The sequence below is a fragment of the Oratosquilla oratoria genome, chromosome 10 (assembly GCF_046742065.1).
Source record: "Oratosquilla oratoria isolate Oo_2021 chromosome 10, ASM4674206v1, whole genome shotgun sequence".
Taxonomy (NCBI): domain Eukaryota; kingdom Metazoa; phylum Arthropoda; class Malacostraca; order Stomatopoda; family Squillidae; genus Oratosquilla; species Oratosquilla oratoria.
The window spans coordinates 17922976-17943037 of NC_134786.1; the positions used below are offsets into that span (position 1 = coordinate 17922976).

The window sequence follows — 20062 nt, forward strand, 5'->3', positions numbered from 1 at the left end:
GCATTCAACATCTTGTTCAGGAATATTATATGCAGCAGCTACAGAAGAAAGGTTAATAAAAAAAAAAATCACAAAATAAACTTTAATTTACAGCCTAATTTCCTTAAAGTAAAAAGTTTTAATGATATTTATGTATTGACATGTCTACTTAATCTAATTTGGTTACAATGGTTATCTAATCTTCATAATACCTCTTCTTTAATGTTCTATATTTTCTTAACATGTATAATGCTTCAATCTCTTTGATGACGAATTCTCCCCGTGCAACCATCTGGGAGATCTGTTCTGGGTCTGTTGCATCACGATTCTTAAGGAAAGCTCTTTTCAATCGTTCCCGGAAGTAATCGTAGCCAAGTGGATACTCGCGGCCCAGGTACAGCAACTGAAAAAAATCAAATAAGGAGGTATAGATTCTTCAAAGAAAGTACTGAAGATAATAACTACAACCCCCTGGAATCTAGAATCACACTATGTTAAGAAAATAATTCATTGCTATTATACATAAAAATGCTGAGGTAGTTTGATTGTCTTTGTGAACAAGTGCCAATGTTGTAATAAAAAATTTGAACAATAATGAATGCATCACTAAAGCTATAATAGTGAACTTGTACTGCAGTGGAGGATTTGATAATCATTATGTATGCATATTAAAACAACAGGGCAGGACTCGCAGTAATCGTTTTAAACTGGACAAATTTAGATTTAAGAAGGAAATAGGCAAAAATTGGTTTACTAATAGGGTGGTTGATGAATGGAATAGACTTAGTAACCATGTAGTAAGCGCTGAAACTATCAGTTGTTTTAAGAGGTGATTAGACAACTTTATGGATGGGGATTACAGGTGGTGATGGATATGGAGCTGCCTAATGTAGGCCTTATGGTCTCTTGCAGTCTCCTTAATTCTTATGTTCTTATGTAAAGTGGCATTTCTTTTTTTTATGCATGTGACATTATATAGCTCTCAAACATGACACATATTTTGTAATTTTGTTCTGGGTGAATAGGTAATTTTATGTACTTTCTGCTAAGGATTGAAGGGAATTTTCATACATATATATACCAAAGGCCTTTTCCCCTTACAAGGGAGGTAGACAAAAAACAAAGGCATAAAATCCACTTCCACCCATTCCATCCCCATATACTCCACTCAAACCCACCCCTTCCCTTCCTGGATGACGGGTCATCCCTGCACCTCATCCACTGGCCTGGGTCAGAAGCAGTTTTGCAAGACACAGCGCATCCACAGCAAGGTTGCTTCATTAAATCGACGACTCTCCCCCTCCCTGTCCCCTCATGCAAAAATGGAGAATATAGGGAGAAATCCCTTTGGCTGCATCAACTTATTCTTCACATACTCCCTCACCCCCATCCCACCCACTCCCTTCCATGCATCACAGCATCATTCATACACAACCATTCTCCATTCACCCCATCTTCTGTCTTTTCCTTCCTTCCTCATCCTTGTCCACTCCCACCCATTCCATTCCCTACATATTCACTCCTCTCCACCATCCTCCCTCCCTCTTCTCTTGGCACCTCCTGGATGATGGGTCATCCCTGCATCCTGCCCACTGCCCTGGGTCAGAAGTAGTGTCGCAAGACACAGCACATCCACAGCAAGGCCACTTCATAAATTTGGTGACCCTCCCTCTCCGTCCCTTCATGCAGAAATGGAGAAGACTGGGAGAAATCCCTTTGGGCTGCATCTATTTTTTTCTCATACATACATCCTCACACCCCATCCCCTCCCCCTCATGCATCACAGCATAATCCATACACCACTCTTCTCCATTCACCCCTATCTTCTGTCCTCTCCCGTTCTTCCTCAACAGACATTCCTCTCTTTTGTAATGCCCCTTTCACCACGTCCATCCATCTCATCCTAGGACGCCCCCTCATATTCACTCCTTCCACACCTCTTTTACTAATCTTTCTTCACTCATTTTTTCCATGTGTCCAAACCATCCTAATACTCTTTCATCAACCCTATATCCCAGCTCCCTTTCCACCCCTGTTCTCCTCCTCCTCACCTCATTTCTCACTCTATTTAGCCTAGTAACCTCTATCATACTTCTCAGACATTTCATCTCAAACACATTCAAACTCCTCTCTTCCTCTCTTATGTTCCATGTTTCTACCCCATACAGTGCTGTTGGTACAATCACTCCTTCATATAACCTCCTCTTAGTATCCTTTCCCTGATGTCTATTTCTTATTACACTTTTTACTCCAAGGCATTTACTTGCTTCTCTCAATCTACATTCTACCTCCACCACCACTCCTCCCTTTCCTGCCACATTCGCACCCAAGTATCTAAAACTATCCACTTCCTCCAGTCTTTCACCCTTAACCCCTTCCATACGGTGCCGCACACGTAGGCGTCATGGGGAGCGAGTGTATTCGCGAGGCTGCCATATCGGTGTCTTGATTATATTTATTGTAGTCGCCCCTCCATAATGACATTCTTTCTAATTCTTTTGTAATCGCATTTTCTATGATTATCAAAATTCACGGGTGAAGAGACGATCGATATAAGCGGTGACTATATTTTATGATGCGAGTATTATTACGACACGTCGTACGGCTGGCATTGGCTGCTGCCACCAAGATCTAAGTCCATGACGCCTACGTGTGCGGCACCGTATGGAAGGGGTTAATGCTCACTTCCAGCCTGCTGTCACTCTCTCCCCTTGTACATCTCATCACCTTACTTTTACCCACATTTATCTTCAGCTTCCTTCTTTCACACACCTTCTCAAACTTTGTTACTAACTTCCTCAATCCCTCCTCTAATCCTGCTACAAGTGCAGTGTCGTCAGCAAACAACAACTGGCTTATGTCCCACTTTCCTCCATTTTCTTTAACTATTTCCAACCCCTGACCCACTACCTTTGCATTCACCTCTTGCATCACCCTATCCATGTATAGATTGAATAGCCAGGGTGACATAACACATCCTTGACGAAGTCCCACCTTTACCTCAAACCATTCACTCTCTCCACTTCTAATCCTAACACAAGCTCACTACCCTTATAAAAACTCTTGACTGCTCTTAACAGCTTTCCATATATCTGCAGTGCCTCCCTGTCTATCCTGTCATAAGCCTTTTCCAGATCCATAAAAGCCCAAAAAACCTCCTTACCCTTTCCTATAGCTTTCTCACATATCTGTCTTACCACAAAAATATGATTTACACAACCCCTACCTGTCCTAAATCCACACTGTTCCTCACCGAGTACTCCCTCTGTTCCTCTCCTAATCCTCTCAATCAAGACCCTCCCATAAGCCTTCCCAACTACACTCAACAAGCTGATCCCTCTGAAACTATTACACTCACACTTGTCCCCCTTTTCCTTGTAAAGCGGAACTATACAGGCACTCCTCCAGTCCTCCGGCACTCTACCCTCTCTTAAACAAACATTAAATAACCTCACCAGCCAGTCCACCATAACTGTACCTCCTTTCTTCAGACATTCTGCATGGCATCCATCCAACCCAGATGCCTTACCTGCTCTCATCATCTTTCCCTATTTCTCCTCCATTTTCCTCACTCATCACTCTCATTTTCTTAGCCCTTCCCACTGCAACTACTTTTCCCTCCCTATCCTCCTTCACATTTAGCAACTCCCTAAAATAATCTGCCCACCTTCCTCTCACTGCCATCTCTTCCATTATCATCTGCACCTTTTACCTTTTCTTCTCTACTTGATTCGCCTTCTCTTCCTATTTTAATTTATTTCCAAAACATCTTTTTATTACTTTCAAAATTTTCTGTCATACTCTTACCCCATTCATCTGCTTTCCTTTATCTTATGCTTAACTTCCCTTCTCTTTACTTTGTACCTCTCATACGATTCCCTCGTCCTAATTTGTAGTCTATCTATAAATGCCTGTTTCTTCTCTTCTATACCCTTCTTTGCTTCATCATCCCACCACTCACTACCCTTCCTTTTATTTCCTCCCGCCCTCCTTGTTTCACACACCATCTTTGCACACCTTATGACTCCCTCCTTGAACCATCCCCATTTCTCCTCCACCCCTAGTTCTACTCTATCCTTCACTCCCTCTCACAGCTTCAACTTGTACTCATTCTCCTTTTCTTTCTCATTTAAGCAGTTTACTCTAAGTACCTCCCTACCTTCTGCCCTTTTCTTCTTTCTCCACTCTCAATTTACCTTCCACCAGGAAATGATCTGATATTCCCCCATTCTCTCCCCTTAGAACATGTACATCCTTAACTCTTCCTACCATACTCCTGGTCACCACTATATAGTCCATTAATGCTCTATCTGCCACCCTTCCATCCACCACCCTCTCCCATGTGTATTTATGCTTGACTTTCTTCCTAAACACTGTATTTGCTATCATCAACTCTCTTTTAAGATACATCTCCACCATCAATTCTCCACTACAATTTTTACCTGGAACTCCATACTTCCCAATCACCCCTATCATACTTCTCAGGCACCTCATCTCAAACACATTCAAACTCCTTAGGGAGTTTTCAATTAATGGAAATTCCCATTAGTCCAAAGTCTTTCTCCAAGAGGAATAAAACCAGAAATCCTTAGCTGAATGTGGTCTTCATCAATCAAGATTGACTTCAGTCTGGAATCCTTGATCAAAATTTCTTACATTCAGAGACCACCCCCAAAATGTTTGGAATCTGTTGACCTTTAGCAAAATAAAATCTGTGAAGTATGCCACTGCTGAAAGATTCCACAATGTATGGTAAGAAAGTCAGAAGTTTCGTTTCCATTCCTATTCTGGAGGTGGTACTATACATGTACAATTTTTAATATTAATTGTAGGTATCTCTAACCAACTATGAAACAGGGCACTGACTCAATGCAATGGAGCAAGATTTTTTTTTCTAACTATTTGTCATTAAGTAACATGTAATGAGACACCTTATAATGTAAAAAGTAGATAAGGAAAAATAATTGGTTTTCTAAGTGAACCAGTGCACTGACTCACTGACAAAATCAATTACCTGTCTCTGACCCAAGCAGTGTGGCAATGGACAAGGATTACAAAGGCGGAGCATACCGACAGGAGACCTTTTGGTCCATATCTAGGTCAGATGCAAAAAAAAAAATAATAACAAATGAAAAAGTGAAAACTATAATAATGTAAATAAATAAACAAGGATAGAGGGATGATCAAGGCAAAGCCTGCCTTACTTTGTACACGATTAAAAACCCATTTAACACCCCTCCCATCTTGGTATTTTGGGGTCATTCCTACCCCCCCACACACTGCTTGGGTAAAGGACAATGCATTGGGGTATGGCATTTCCATAGCAGGGCCTCACAGCCACAGCTGGTTTACTCCCACATCATTTGGTAATCCCCTTCTTCATCCACTTGAAATAATCTATGAAGTGGTATATTTTTACTAGCCATGCCTATACCCTATTACTGGTTCACTTCATATGCTCATACATAGTATACATAATACAAGCAACTCCACGTAAGTTAAGTGATACAGGGTAAATGAGAGATTCTGTAGTATGACTTTATAAACGAATAAATATGAAATGCAGATATGTACCTGAATATACAGCAGATCCCTGCATATCTCAGGTATTAAATAGAAAAATGTTTGCATGGAACTCCCACAACAAAACAGGCTTTGCAGCATGGGTAAACTAATATGTACTTGCTCCTATTTTTTGTTTGGTGGCTGTCTGACCTGCCTTGACCCCATTTCTGGGTACCTCTTGTCCAATGTGAGGCCATTCAATCCCAGCACCTACCCTTGTAACCTATACCTCTCTCCAGCTCACTTTCTGATACCACTGCAGTCATTCCCTTGATGGCTGCTAACTTACTGCCTCTTGCACTGCATGTGTGTATGTATCTGCTAATATATTGCTATTGATTGCTGGCATGGGGCCACAACGGTAATGGTCCTACAAGAAAGCAGCAAGTTATGTTAACTGCCAAGCAAAGAAAAAAAAAATGGAAGTACTTGACATGCTTCAGTAGAGAAAGCTGAAAGGTGCAATCTTGGTGTGAATGAAGCATAGTGCATTACATGACAAAAAGTAAGGGTACACATGATGCCTTTCAAAGAACTGCACTTACAATGACACATCAAGTGAAATATAGATCATGCTGAACTGAGGCCTTATGTGGATGGATGGAAGACAAGCCTCAGGCTTTTCATCAATCAATCCATTGTCCCAGGTCTTTTGCAGGAGTCTTCCGAGGAGGAGGAGGAGGAAGAAGAAGAAGAAGAAGAAGAAGAAGAAAGCATCATTGTCTAGAGATTGTTAGTATGGGGCACTGTGGTGTGTGGTCTTTAGTGTTTTCTGTGTGGTGGTTGTATCTGGGGTAGTTTGATTCTATGACCAAGCATATACTGTGCTGGTATCGTCTTACATCTGGATGGGCCACAAACATTCAAACATCCATACCTATCAACTTGTGCTGATTTCTTTTTACATTATCCTAAATGATACATCCTTCCACTCAACCTTGTATGTACATCTCATCAACAATCATCAGAGGCACTCCTTGCTTCACTCATTCAGACCCCCACCTGCCACACCCGCCTTTCCAATTCAGTTTAGTTTCACTCAACGCTGACATATCCATCTTTCTTCTTGCATGCATCCAATCTCCTTTTTGGTCATCTATTCCACATCCATGGATATTCAAAGGTCCAATTACTTGGGTTGTTTAGTCTTTCTTCCAGGCCCGCTTTAGCCTGGCCTCTTTGCAACAGAAACTTACGAAGAGAAGATTCCTAGTCCTCTCATTCTAACACATTTAGTTGGGAGGGAAAAAAAAAAAAAAAAAAATCATCACCATTGTACCCTAAATGCAGGTTATCTTGCCCATGTGCTACATAATGACCACATGCAGGGTGATTAGTTATGACATTAGGGTGTCTGGGATACCATGATTAGCTGCCTACAGCCTGCACTTTCCTGCCTTTCCATGATTCAAATGCATTACAATGAGAATCAACAGATATGTAAGGGAATATCAAAGGACATCAAGAAGATGAGTTGCCAAATAGGTCACCTTCTTGAAAAAGATTTCATAATCAATAGCAAAGCAAGGCACTCCTTTGTCAAGGCACTGCCAGATCATATGGAGAAGTATCATGCCCACATCAACTCCTATCAATGCCAGATCACCGAATTCTTAGTTTCATAACAAGGTACAGCCAGTTGATCTATAATGAGGACCCTTCTACCAATTTTCTGCCCTTGAAAAGTCCCTTAATTATGAAAGCATCTCTGGTGCTACAGCCAACCAAATACTGGACAAGTCAGAGGAACACTAAGGTGTTCAATAAAATCCTGTGATTGTGATTCTTGTGATGTGTAATATTCTCGTATGTAATTTTTATTTTTAATGTTTCTTTATACAGGTATGTTCATTTATCTTTATGTTTAGAAAACGAGGAAAATGGTTGAATTTGTGGTCAATTTTGGGGCCATGGAAAAAAAATTATCCCATTTTTTCTTTTTCTTTTTTAGTTTGGTGAAAGGGGCTTTGGGGAAGAGGGGAATGTCTGTTGAGGAAGGATGGGAAAGGACAGAAGACAGGGGTGAATGGAAAATGGTTGTATATGGATGATGTTGTGATGCATGAGGTGGAATGGGGGGTAAGGTAGTATGTGTGAGAAAAATTTGACGCAGCCTGAAGGGATTTCTCCCCGTCTTCTCCTTTTCTGCATGAGGGGATGGAGAGGGGGTTGCCAATTTAATGAAGTGGCCTTGCTGTGGATGTGCTGTGTCTTGTGACACTGCTTCTGACCCAGGGCAGTGGACAAGATGCAGGGATGACCCGTCATCCAGGAGGTGCCAAGATAAGAGGGAGGGTAGAAGGTGGAGGGAAGTGGAGTGTATTAGGGATGGAATGGGTGGGAATGGTTTTTATGCCTTTGTTTGCTGGCTACCTCCCTTGTAAGGGGGAAAAAGCCTTTGGTATATGTATGTATGTAATTTGGTTATCACATTTTCTGCTACTGTGTTGATAGCAGCATAAATTAAGTGATATCTGAGGATTGCCTGTAGGAAAAAAAGTGGTGGAAATAAAAGAGTGACAGAAAAAAAAAAGACTTTGCATTCCTCTGTGAGTGGGGATTTGTCTCTGACATAGATAAATATGCTTTATTAGTTGGCAATAATCACAACTTCTATTCTTAGGGCCAATATTGTACTAAAATGGTAGCATTACAGAAATGGTAAAGGCAAGATTTAAGAAGGGTAGCAGAAAGAAGGGCTAGTATAAATAAAAAATTATTAGCATTCTTCTATGAGTGAATTGTCTCCAATTGTAAAAGAAAATTGTGGCTTTGGTCCATAAAATATTGACTGCATGAAACTTATGCTGTCAATATTCCATATGGACATGGATGAATATTGTGTAGCACTGATCCACAGAGGTGCCTGCAAAATTCCTTAGTAATGACTGGATATAACTATGTAGCCAATACCCTAATATAGGTGGAATGAATACAGAGTTATATGGCTATAATTGCATACATAATGTATATATGACTCCCAAATAACATAAATTCTGGTGTTCAAAATATAAAATTTGTGTACTACAAAGCCTATGCCTTCATGGAAACATGGAAAAAAGGAAGATGCTTATACATTACAATAAAAAAAAAAATAGTTACTCAATATCATCTTAAGTAGAGTTGCCTGTATGACCCGTTTTCTCCACTGCTTTACATCTAAATTAACAAAGTTAGAAACTGAATGTAAAACATTGGCACTTTTTATTAGTCTGAAGACAGCATCCCAACTATAGAGAAAGTACTCACATTTTTGTACAACTGAATAACTTGGGATCTATGGGCCATGCTTGCCAATTTCTGAAATAAACAAATACCTGTGTCCACTAAAAATAGAAAAAAAAAAAATCTTTTCTTTTTCTCAGAGAAGAGTGTGAGATCAAAATAACTTTGCAGCAAAAAGTTGGTGCACTAGCAACAAGACAAGACTGATGCTAAAGAATGTTTCAAACCCATTCAATACTGTGGCATTCTTTGATTAAATGAGTGTCTTTTTGAAGTGCTCATTTGTACAAAAACTACCATCCCTCTCAGGGGGTGGCTAATTCAAAGCACACACTCACATCAAAAGACCCACTCACCTATCTCAATCTCGGCACCTTTGGGACAAAGGGTTGCCTGCCTCCTGCTAATGTGTAGATCAAATGCTGTGCAATGAGATAATAAACTAATAAACTGCGAGCCTTTATATTCTACAGTCTACGTAGTCATTTTGTGCTAATCAAAACAAAATGTACACAAATATGGCACTGCATTGGAGGTCCTGTACACACATACACCAGCTTAACTGTTCTTGACTGCTAATTCAGTAGTCTGGGTCCGAGTCCCACCCAGGGCTGAAACTGCGAGCTGGCAGTGGGAAAGGATTTTTGAGCTCATGTTTGTGTGTGTAAAGGTCACAGCATTACCCATTGATCAGGCCATATATGAGCTCTGAGTTCTCATCTGGTAGGGTAATATCTGTCAATCACAAGTCCAGTACGTGAAGCACATTTGCACTTCCTCAAGCCTTTCAAGCTTCACACCCACATTAACCCTCCCACCATCATTATTCTTTTTAAATTTCAACTTGCAACTTTCTTTGCTTATATACTCTTCCAAATACGTCCACCAACTACTTCAGTCTCTCCTCAGACTCAGCCACAATCACAGTACCATTCACAAATAAAAACTGATTAATTCCCCATGTCTTTCCATTCTTACCTACCTATTCCAAATATCCCTGATGTCACATTTACCTCAAACCATTCACACTCACTATTGCTGACCCTCACACATACGCTACCACCACCCACGTCAATACTTTTGACTCCCTTCATCAGACTTCTCCCTTTTCTATATATTTGTAAAATTCTCCAGTCTACCCTACCATATGTCTTCTCCATGTCCATAAAAAAAAAAAAATAATAATAATAATAAAAATATATACACACATACATATACCACTGCCTTTTTCCCCTTTATAAGGGAGGTAGCCAAAGTCAAAGGCATAAATCCACTCCCATCCATTTCATCCCCACATACTCCATTCTCATTCACCACCCCTCCCTCCCTTTTTTCTTGGCTGCTCCTGGATGATGGGTCATCCCGGCATCTCACTCACTTCCCTGGGTCAGAAGCAATGTAGCAAGACAGCACATCCACAGCAAGGCCACTTCATTTAATTGCAGACAAAGAGAGGACAGGGAGAAATCCCTTTGGGCTGCATCAAAATATCATTCACACGTAACCCCTCCCTAAAAAAAAAAAAAAAAAAAAAAACTACACACCCTCCTCTCTTAATCCCACATGGTTCCTCCTATCACTACTTCCATCTACCTCCTAATCTTTACAATTAACACCTATCCATAATTTTACCAACCATGGTTAACTGACTGGTCAAAGTAAATCTACTACATTCATACTCATCTCACTTTCCTTTACGTACTGGGTATACATGTGCTCCAAATCTATCAGGATACTTTCCTTTCCTTATACTAAAAACACTTGTAATATACATTATACATACTGTATATATATATATATATGTGTGTGTGTGTGTGTGTGTGTGTGTATGTATATATATATATATATATATATATATATATATATATATATATATATATATATATATATATATATATTTATTTATATATATATATATATATATATATACCGGTATGCAAAATAACTACAAGAGGAGAGAAACTTGTAGACAGTAAGTACTTTCGTATATTACATCTTCAGACTAAATGAAAGAGATACAGAAGTTGTGTTTAAGTGTAAGTACCAGGTAGCAACCATAGGGGAGAGGGGGCAGACTATACAATGCGGGTGGGGGGGGGTTGACTTTACCTCCATCGACCCTCCATCAACCCCCTCCACCTGCACTGTATTGTCTCCCCCCTCCACCCTACCGTTGCTACCTGATACTTACATTTAAACACAACTCTGTATCTCTTTCATTTAGTCTGAAGATGTAATATACGAAAGTACTTACTGTCTACAAGTGATTGCTTGCATATACATATGTACATATATATATTTATATATATATACATTTATATATATATTTATACATATATACATTCATATATTCATATACAAAAGTAATACAACTGCATTTGGTTACAAAATAAAGATATTTGTATGGGAAATAATAAATTTAATTAGAAAATATCCATTATCTACAAGCCATTCCATACTACTTACATGTACTGTGTGGGTGAAAATTCACGATTCACAAAAATGAAATAAATATTTCTATCAGTAATTGGTTACTTCTGCAATTCGTCACTTACTAGGAACCATATCAATGGCTTCATTAAGTTGTAGGGGAAAAAAAAATATACCGTAAGGTGAGTGAGAAAACTAGCCCACAAATGTCCAATGTAGTAAAAGAATAAAACAAATAAAACATAGGTAAGTGTAGAAATATTTCTTTCTAAACTACAGAAATGCCAAGACAATTTCTAATAAATGAAATACTGTGCAAAGAATTAGCATGAACTGAGGTACAGAAACTCATAGAATGACAATGGAAGGGAGTATATCAAACTGGAATTGATCAATTCTCATAAACTATATAGTGGAATAATTATTTCCCTCCAAAACACTGCACATCCAAATTCCCATCAAAGACTCAAATGGATCTTAACCCATTCCAATTGTGAGGTACCATATTTATTCTGGCTGCCAGGAACAGGTTAGGTGTAAATCAATGTGTTACCTTTGATATATTTAATAGAGGACCCATGGATGGTCTCCAGGAATTTGGCCTCAGCCATTAGGTTGATCCACAGTTTACTCAAGGAAGATATTTTGTGGTGCTGTCAGAAGTGGGGGAATGATGGGGAGCATAAGATGATTTTTGTGTCTTCTTTACAGTGACATTTGGGTATATACAGGATGTTGCCAGTTGGGGATAAGGTGCAAGAAAGGTCATTTCTCATTGTCAAGCCTGGTTTTTGTTTATTATTCAAGTGCTTCATTTTTCTAAGTTATTGCATAAGTTGATGGATTTATATGGAAAACAGCTTCTTGATACACCTCTAGTACATTGTCATTTTAATATTTTTGCCATGTCCTCTTCTCACTCTCACACCCCAAATGTATTTTTTCTTCTTCTTGTCATTCTCACACATCAGATTTTTTTTCATTCCTTTCAACTATTCTGAACACACCAATCATGTCACTTCTCTTTCTTCTACTGATGGCAGATCCAGACTAACTAATCTTTCCTTATATAGTCTGTCTGCTAGGCTGGGGACCATTCTCCTTACTGTTCTTTGTGTTCTCTCAATCTTGCACCTTTCTTTTTTGTATGGGGCCCACACCACTCCTGTATATTCCAATTTGGGGCAGATCAGGTTCTGCATGTGCATTTTCATCACTTCTCCATCCATGAAGTGAAATATAATTCTTGTTTGTCAAAAGTTTTTATGTCTCAGAAGTGGAGTGAAGCAAGGACTGTTCTGGCACCAACACACTTCAGTACATACTTGCTGCTGTCCTACAATTGGGCTTTGTAGAATCTCCCAGAGAGGTGTCTTCACTAAAGAACCAATATATCTCCATGAAACTTTGCCTAGCCCAAAGCAAAGACTAAAACCAAGACAACTGAAATCAGAGTTCTGACACTTACTGATACTGATCTGGTTAGTCAAAGTAGAGAAGCAGCTGACAATGATCAATCATTGGATGCAGTTTGTTCTCATTTCTAATTAGTGTCAAGAAAGTTATCACTGCATCACATGATGGGACTGCTTCAGCATTCATTAAGTTGGACAATAAACCACCGGACCTTGCAAACAAATTCTCCTATCTCAAGTTCACTATAACTTTCTCAAACACCTCAGAAGAGGAGATAAACACCAGGAGAGGGAGAACAGCAATATATCTTGGCAAATTGAGCAAAAGGACATGTAACAACAAAATGAAGACCTACAAAGCATATACAGAGAACACCTTTATTGATCAGGAACATGTTCATTTCACTCATGACAGGAAAGGAACCTGAATCTTTATCACATAAAATGCCTCTCAAATCTGCGGCATCAGATAGTAAGACAAAATAATCAATACTGTACTTGTAAAGCAAGCAAACATTCAAAGGATGACTACTGTACACGAGCAACTAATGTACAGTGATACTGCCTATGGTAGTGGGTCCTGAGCAAGGCCAAAGCTGAGATACAAAGATATATGCTAGAAAACCCTTACAAAATAAATCACTGATTACAAACTTAAAAACAAACAGTTGATGACATAACTGAATTGAGATTAAGTTAAAATCTGAAACATCAAGACGACATCATCTTAACTGTGACTACAAAATGACAGAAAACAAAGACCAAGAATCCAACTTAATTTGAAAATCTTTCTCTGATATGCCCTTATTGTGGTAGGATCTCAAGTATTGGCATGGCAATAAGAGATACTTTTTTCTGTCAGGAAAAAATGAGCCTACTATACATATTACCAAAAATCTTGATGAAGTGCTTATCAGTGACAAATTACCTGTGAACAACACATCCAGGTCATTCTTGTAACTAATTTTCCATAAAGTAAACAAATCATGGCCTCTTTATGATTTTGCCCACTTTGAACACTTTGCATTTCTAAGCACTGAATTTCATTTTCCAATAGGATATTGTCAAGATTGTTTTATAATTATTTGTTATTTTTTCTTCTATTCTCCTCAATATCCACTAACAAATTAGTACAGTTTGTTAGTCCTTCCATCATCTTCTTTATGTAAATCAAGAATATTACAGGTGGGGGCTCTGCTAGTTAACTCCCATCATTCTGACAAAATTTCTTTTACCACTGTTTTTATGTCTATCAGGACACCCCTCATCCATTCCGGGGAGATTTTTGCCCTCTAATATCCACAACAGTAATTTGTGTGGTAATGTACCTGTGAGATCAAGGCACACTCAGTCCATCCATCCACCTCTCTCGACCAATTTAAGACACATAATAATTTCAGTATCGCTGCATTGCAAGTTGTTACTCTAACTCTCGTGGGCGGGGAGTTGGGTGTGTGTGTGTGTGCATGTAAGGTACATAGATTGGTCATATATGAGCTCTGAGCTCTCTTCCAGAAGAGAAATAACTGTCGATCACTAGTCCAACATGTGATCCTTTGTTGATTAAGTTCTAGGGGCATTCCGTCACAATGTAATGCTCCATGCCCCGAACGATAACTTCCTCAGCACTTGTAGTTGTCTCTAATCACCTTGTGGGCCAGATCATAGGACTCCGCAATCAAATAGGTTTTCAATTTCTTCTTAAAATCGGAAATCGTTTCAGATGATTTGACATTCTCTGGGAGTCTATTGTATAGTCTAGGTGCACTTCTCTCAAAGGCTCTTCGTCCTGCTTCTGTACAGTACCGAGGTTCCTGTAGTCGGTGCTGTTCAACACTATGTCTCAGAGTAACATCGGTATCAACTTGAAAGTCCAACATGTCCTTCAAATATTTTGGTTTCCCGAACTTCATCACTTGATATATAATGATACATTGTTTGAAAATTATCCGTGCCTTAACAGGCAGCTAGTGTAGGTCAATGAGGATAGGGGTGATTTGCTCCCTTCTTGATACACCCTTGATCAATCTTGCAGCTCGATTCATAATCATTTGAAGTTTCTTCAATAAATAGTTTGGAAGACCATAATAAAGAGAATTACAATAATCAATTTTGCTGAGCACATGATTATGAATCAGTTTTTCCAACGTACAACCATCAACATACTTCTTAACAAATGCAATATTTCGCAAATGATACCCAGCTAAATTCACAGATTGAGTAATTTGATTCTTGAGGGTCAGTTCACTGACCATGGAGAATCACATGACCTTCCATGTCTGAAACCACATTGGTTGCTTGTCGAAATCTCCTACTCTTATAGGTATTAAATCCATCTTGCACAATTTTGCTGCCATGCTGGTTCCTCCTTAGGCAATATCCTTTCTTCTAATGAATGCACTATTCTCTGAGCTTTGTCAATCAGTTGTCTGCATTTCCTAAACAACCAGACAGAAAAGGAAAAAATAACCCACATACAAGTACAACCATATTTCAGATTCAGAGATTATGCCATGCAATAGTATACAAGATCCTACTAGTTGGTACAATAACAAGTACAGTACTTGCCCTAAGCACCAAGGAATATTCTGAAGTTGCTAATTTTGTTTATTGTTTATCCTGTTTATCAGAGATTTTACTAGAATTAATTGTTCTATTGAATGGTTGGTTCCATTTTTGGAAATATGCTGTCACAGTAGAAACCTAAATTTGTCAAATTCTTTAAATATTCAATATGCCCATGCACCATATATAACTGTGGGTAAAAATATAGAATGATACCCAAAATTCTCCTACTTAAAATGATTTGCTATCACTGATATTGTAGATTCTCTTTTAAAAGACACTAATACTTCCTCTAAATCATAACTCCTACTGTACTTTGGTGGTGGTGGTGGTGGGGGGGGGGTTCTTTTGTTGTTGCTGCCAAGGACTAACAGTAGGTATTTGCTAAAGGTGATCCTCCACACAATGGCAAATGGAATTAATTCCTTCCTATCCATCTTCAAAACCCATCAACAATCACCACCACCTGGGGCTTGCTTGACTGGGTCCAAGAGCTTTCTCTACCCACTTCAATGAGGTATTTCCTTCACCTTTTCATATAGGAAAAGCTGACATCTGGCAACTGCATTTCTCTAATTACAAAGTCGGCAACAAAGATACAACATAGGCAACAGTCCATTCAGTCTTCCCAGGGGCCTGAGGACTGCTGCCAGCTGCTCAAGGGTTGTGGGTTTCTAGTCAGGGACACTCAAGTAACAATTGTTATTGTTCTGGTTGCTACCACGCAAATTATTTATATAACATCCATTTAGTAAAGAAAGGGTTAAACCTGATCAAATAACAGTCTTTTTAATATTTCAGGGAGACAATGGCAATCATTTCCCTAACACTGATCTTCATATATCATTCTACTGTAAATACTCTCTTACTGTAATAAAACCATTGACATTTTTAAATCCATTCTATTAGAGGGAAAGGGTGGCCTATGTAAAATAAATTTATGCATTCTGCTGTTGATACCCTCTCAAAGGTGACAAACTTAAAATATATCTTATACAAACAAATCAGGCAGTGACTCGTGTAGTGAGTGTAGGAAAGAGTCACAGACACTACCTTAGCATGATGGATATCAAGTCAAAACAGTCTCAACTGGTATCAGATACTCAATTATGAACATTTGCACATCCCAATGCATTTACTTCACAAATTAAATTCTATATATACAATGCAATTTTCTCATGAATTCTCCACTAGGGTCCCTGAGAGAGGTAGCAAACTATATAAATTCTAGAGTATAAAGACGAGAAAAAGTACTCAGCCACTGACACGTATTTCATTCTCTCTTACTCTAAAACAGTACCTTATTCTTAACGCGTAGTATAGGCTGTTAAGCTTACATAAATCCCGTGTACCGCATCACGTACACACCGGACGTGAGGCGGCAAGCAGGAAAAATGTGGATCGTGAATTTATTTGTAAAAGAAATTTAAGTCATAACCTGACAATAGATGTTTTACATGCCACTTAATCCTTTTGGCCGCTAATGATACACATATACTAAATCACATTACGATCATATATATAATATTAAGGTCATACCTGTCTATTTCAACCCAAATCAAAGGTTCATTGAACATTAACTGTTATGTAATATGTAACTCATTCGGCTTCTACTGTCACAGGTACTTTGTGATATGAATCCGTATGAAAATTGATCTTACAACAGCAGAGGAATAACATGAGTATCAATATCTGTGTTACCTGGAGTTTGGTGAAAAGAAAGTAAAGGAGCGCTGCAACCCGCAATGTTTACTTACTCAGCTGATATAGACTAACGCCATCTGTTACCAAAGGTCCAAAGCAGAAAGTCTAGGAAAGTTCCGCGTGAAGGGTCATGCATGATGTAATATTCATAGCAAAATGTTAATCTAAGAAGCACTGTAATTAATTTTTAGCAGCATTTGAAATTTGGAGAAGTCTACAACTTCATAAAAATGACGGTAAGTCACCATATATAATTCGGTTACGTATTAGAACCGTAAATATCGTTGCTATGGAAACATGATGCTTCACGAGTTTGGAAAATGCATTCTCTTGCATTTTTGTTTTCGATTACAAAGCTGTCAGTAGTTGACCCTGTTAACAAATTAGATTTTTTCTTTTAGTACCGAATAAGCAAACCTATTGCAACATATTCTTTATATTTCAAATCTGGGGCATCTAAAAACATATTTTGTGTTTCAGTGTCATTCGTAGCAATTTCATATACATGGCTATGTACGTATGGTATTAATAACCAAAGAGTAAAACGTTGTAACAATTAGTGAGGTACTTGAGGATGAAACTGAAAAATTAGCATTGTATAGTGCGCAGGGAAAAAAGTCAGCTTGGCTGAATAATTTGGCTCAGTAATGGCATTTTCTATTTGTCTGCCTTTCAAAATCATTGCCATCTGTGTATTTCTTGAGAGTTGTAATAGCCCAGTGAGAATGATTATGAAAGTCACGTTCAATAAAGCCTTGGCTATCCGAACGTTCTGGAAACTGGAGGGAGGCCTGGAGCGGGTGTTTGTTTATTATTTGGGTGCGGCTAGAACGCAGTTGTTCAAGCTCATTGTTCAGCTAAGGGAGGCAGCACGCTATGATGTCATGCAAGCCTTTGCTACTTCGTTTGAGTAGGACAGACTTCGATTACAATATTATAGGCTTCCGTAAGGACATCTCACCAATTTGTCTAAGATTAGTATAAGTTTAATTTCTAAAGAGTTCGTCATTCAGTTTCTTACTCTATGACGCAAGAGTAATGTGACATTTGCTAACGAGAAATGCCTGGTGTGCCGCCTTCTGGAAAGAAACAACGACGACTACAGGGTGTCTCCACAAATAATAATGAGAAAAGTATAAAAAATATAATAATAATGTTTTAATGAACAATGAAAATAATAATATTTTATCACTAAGTGTCATAATTTATATTGTGATATATAGTGCTCACAATTATCAATACGTTCTAGAAGAAAATGGAATATCTTCAGATAAAGCTTCCCTACATTTGAAAGTCTCCACACAAATAAATAAATAAATAGTTAAATGAATAAGTAAATTAACAGATAAATGAATGAATAAATAAACAAAACAATAGACAAATAAATATATAACCAAAAATACTTGTCACAGGCTTGTGTGTGCAAGTACATTGATCGCATTATTGTTCACTGATGGATCCCATTATATTAGGAGATAAAATTGTAATATTATATTCATAATACTAATGATAAATTTATTTGGCAAAGAATCAATATACAATAGCTATAGCACCATTGGCAAACATATTTTTTCTATGAATGATGGGGGAGGGGTGGGGGTGTAAAGGCGCTCCGTTGAAAATAAAAGTGCCGCATATATGAAAGGAAAAGCTTGTCGGGACAAAAGTAAACGAAAAAAATGCCACCAAGGACGGAAGGGATTAAGACACTTCTGAGATGAATTCATTACCTATTGATTTGTAAATTCATCTATTCACCTGTTAGTTTAATCAATAAATGAATGAATTGGCTAATTAACAATATTATTTATCTATTTATTTGATTATTCATTTGTTAGTTTTTTTTTATATCTCTATATATTCTTATTAACTCATCGTTTAAGTAGGGCCGTGGTGTAGACTTGCCTGATTAGGGAATCACCTACATCTGAAGAAAATAGCTTTGCTGACATTAGAACAAAGACACAAGTAGCATCTCTTCGCTGCTGGGGTGGGGGTGGGTTGCCATGGAGACGAATAGAACCGACAGACGACGGAGAAGAAAACGACCGCACGACAAGGTGCATGAGGTGTGAGCGCATCCAACGTTATCCCAATCTTATCTTTACTCTTTCCATTCTATCGATAAACGTCGTGACAGCCGTGCCCGTCATTCACGGATAAGATTCGTTATCTATACTGGCTACCTCTCTTATAAAGGGGAAAAAGTTCTTGGTATATAGATAGATGTAGGTCTCTATTGGTCCAGTAAAAAGCCAACTTCATGAATGCAAAGAACGTGTCTTTATTTTTTCAGTCATTCCTATTATTATTATTGTTATTATTGTTATTATTGTTACTATTATTATTATTATTATTATTATTATTATTATTATTATTATTATTATTATTATTATTATTATTATTATTATTATTATTATTATTATTATTACTATTATTATTATTATTATTATTATTACTATTACTATTATTATTATTATTATTATTATTATTATTATTATTATTATTATTATGTGTACTTTTAATTATTATTGTTATTATTATTACTGTTATTACTGTTATTATTGTTATTATTATTATCATTATTGTTATTATTATTATTATTATTATTATTATTATTATTTCTGTTATTACTGTTATTATCATTATTATTATTATTATCATTATTATTATTATTATTATTATTATTATTATTATTATTATTATTATTATTATTATTATTATTATTATTATTATTATCATTATTATTATAATTATTATTATCATTATTATTATTATTATTATTATTATTATCATTATTATTATTATTATCATTATTATTATCATTATTATTATTATTATCATTATCATTATTATCATTATTATTATTATTATTATTATTATTATTATTATTATTATTATTATTATTATTATTATTATTATTATTATTTATGCACACATGGTCGGAGTTACCAAATCGAGGTTAGACAATGTGATTGCAAAGGGTGAGTGGCTTGTGGGGATCAATGGACGAGGGGATGTGAGAAATAAGAATTGTTGAACTAACCGGAACCTCCGCAGCCCCATAGTGGCTGGCAACGGTTTCCAGGCCTTCCCATAGATCATCTCTCTGGGAAGTAATGTAAGAACACTGGTTATGTTGTATTGATGTGAGTGTATTCATGTCACATAAATACACT

At 37.5% G+C, this 20062-nt stretch overlaps 1 protein-coding gene across 1 annotated transcript; it reads right to left on the bottom strand.

Annotated features, from left to right (window-relative positions):
• Nucleotides 1–68: 68 nt before the first annotated feature.
• Nucleotides 69–20061, bottom strand: LOC143029136 (electron transfer flavoprotein regulatory factor 1-like). The gene is made up of 3 exons (XM_076191585.1): nucleotides 19930–20061; nucleotides 8794–8844; nucleotides 69–382 (listed from the first exon to the last, which is right to left on the bottom strand). The coding sequence occupies exons 1-3, from the start codon at nucleotides 20044–20046 to the stop codon at nucleotides 176–178; spliced, it is 375 nt and encodes a 124-aa protein (XP_076047700.1). The 5' UTR covers nucleotides 20047–20061; the 3' UTR covers nucleotides 69–175.
• Nucleotide 20062: the final 1 nt, after the last annotated feature.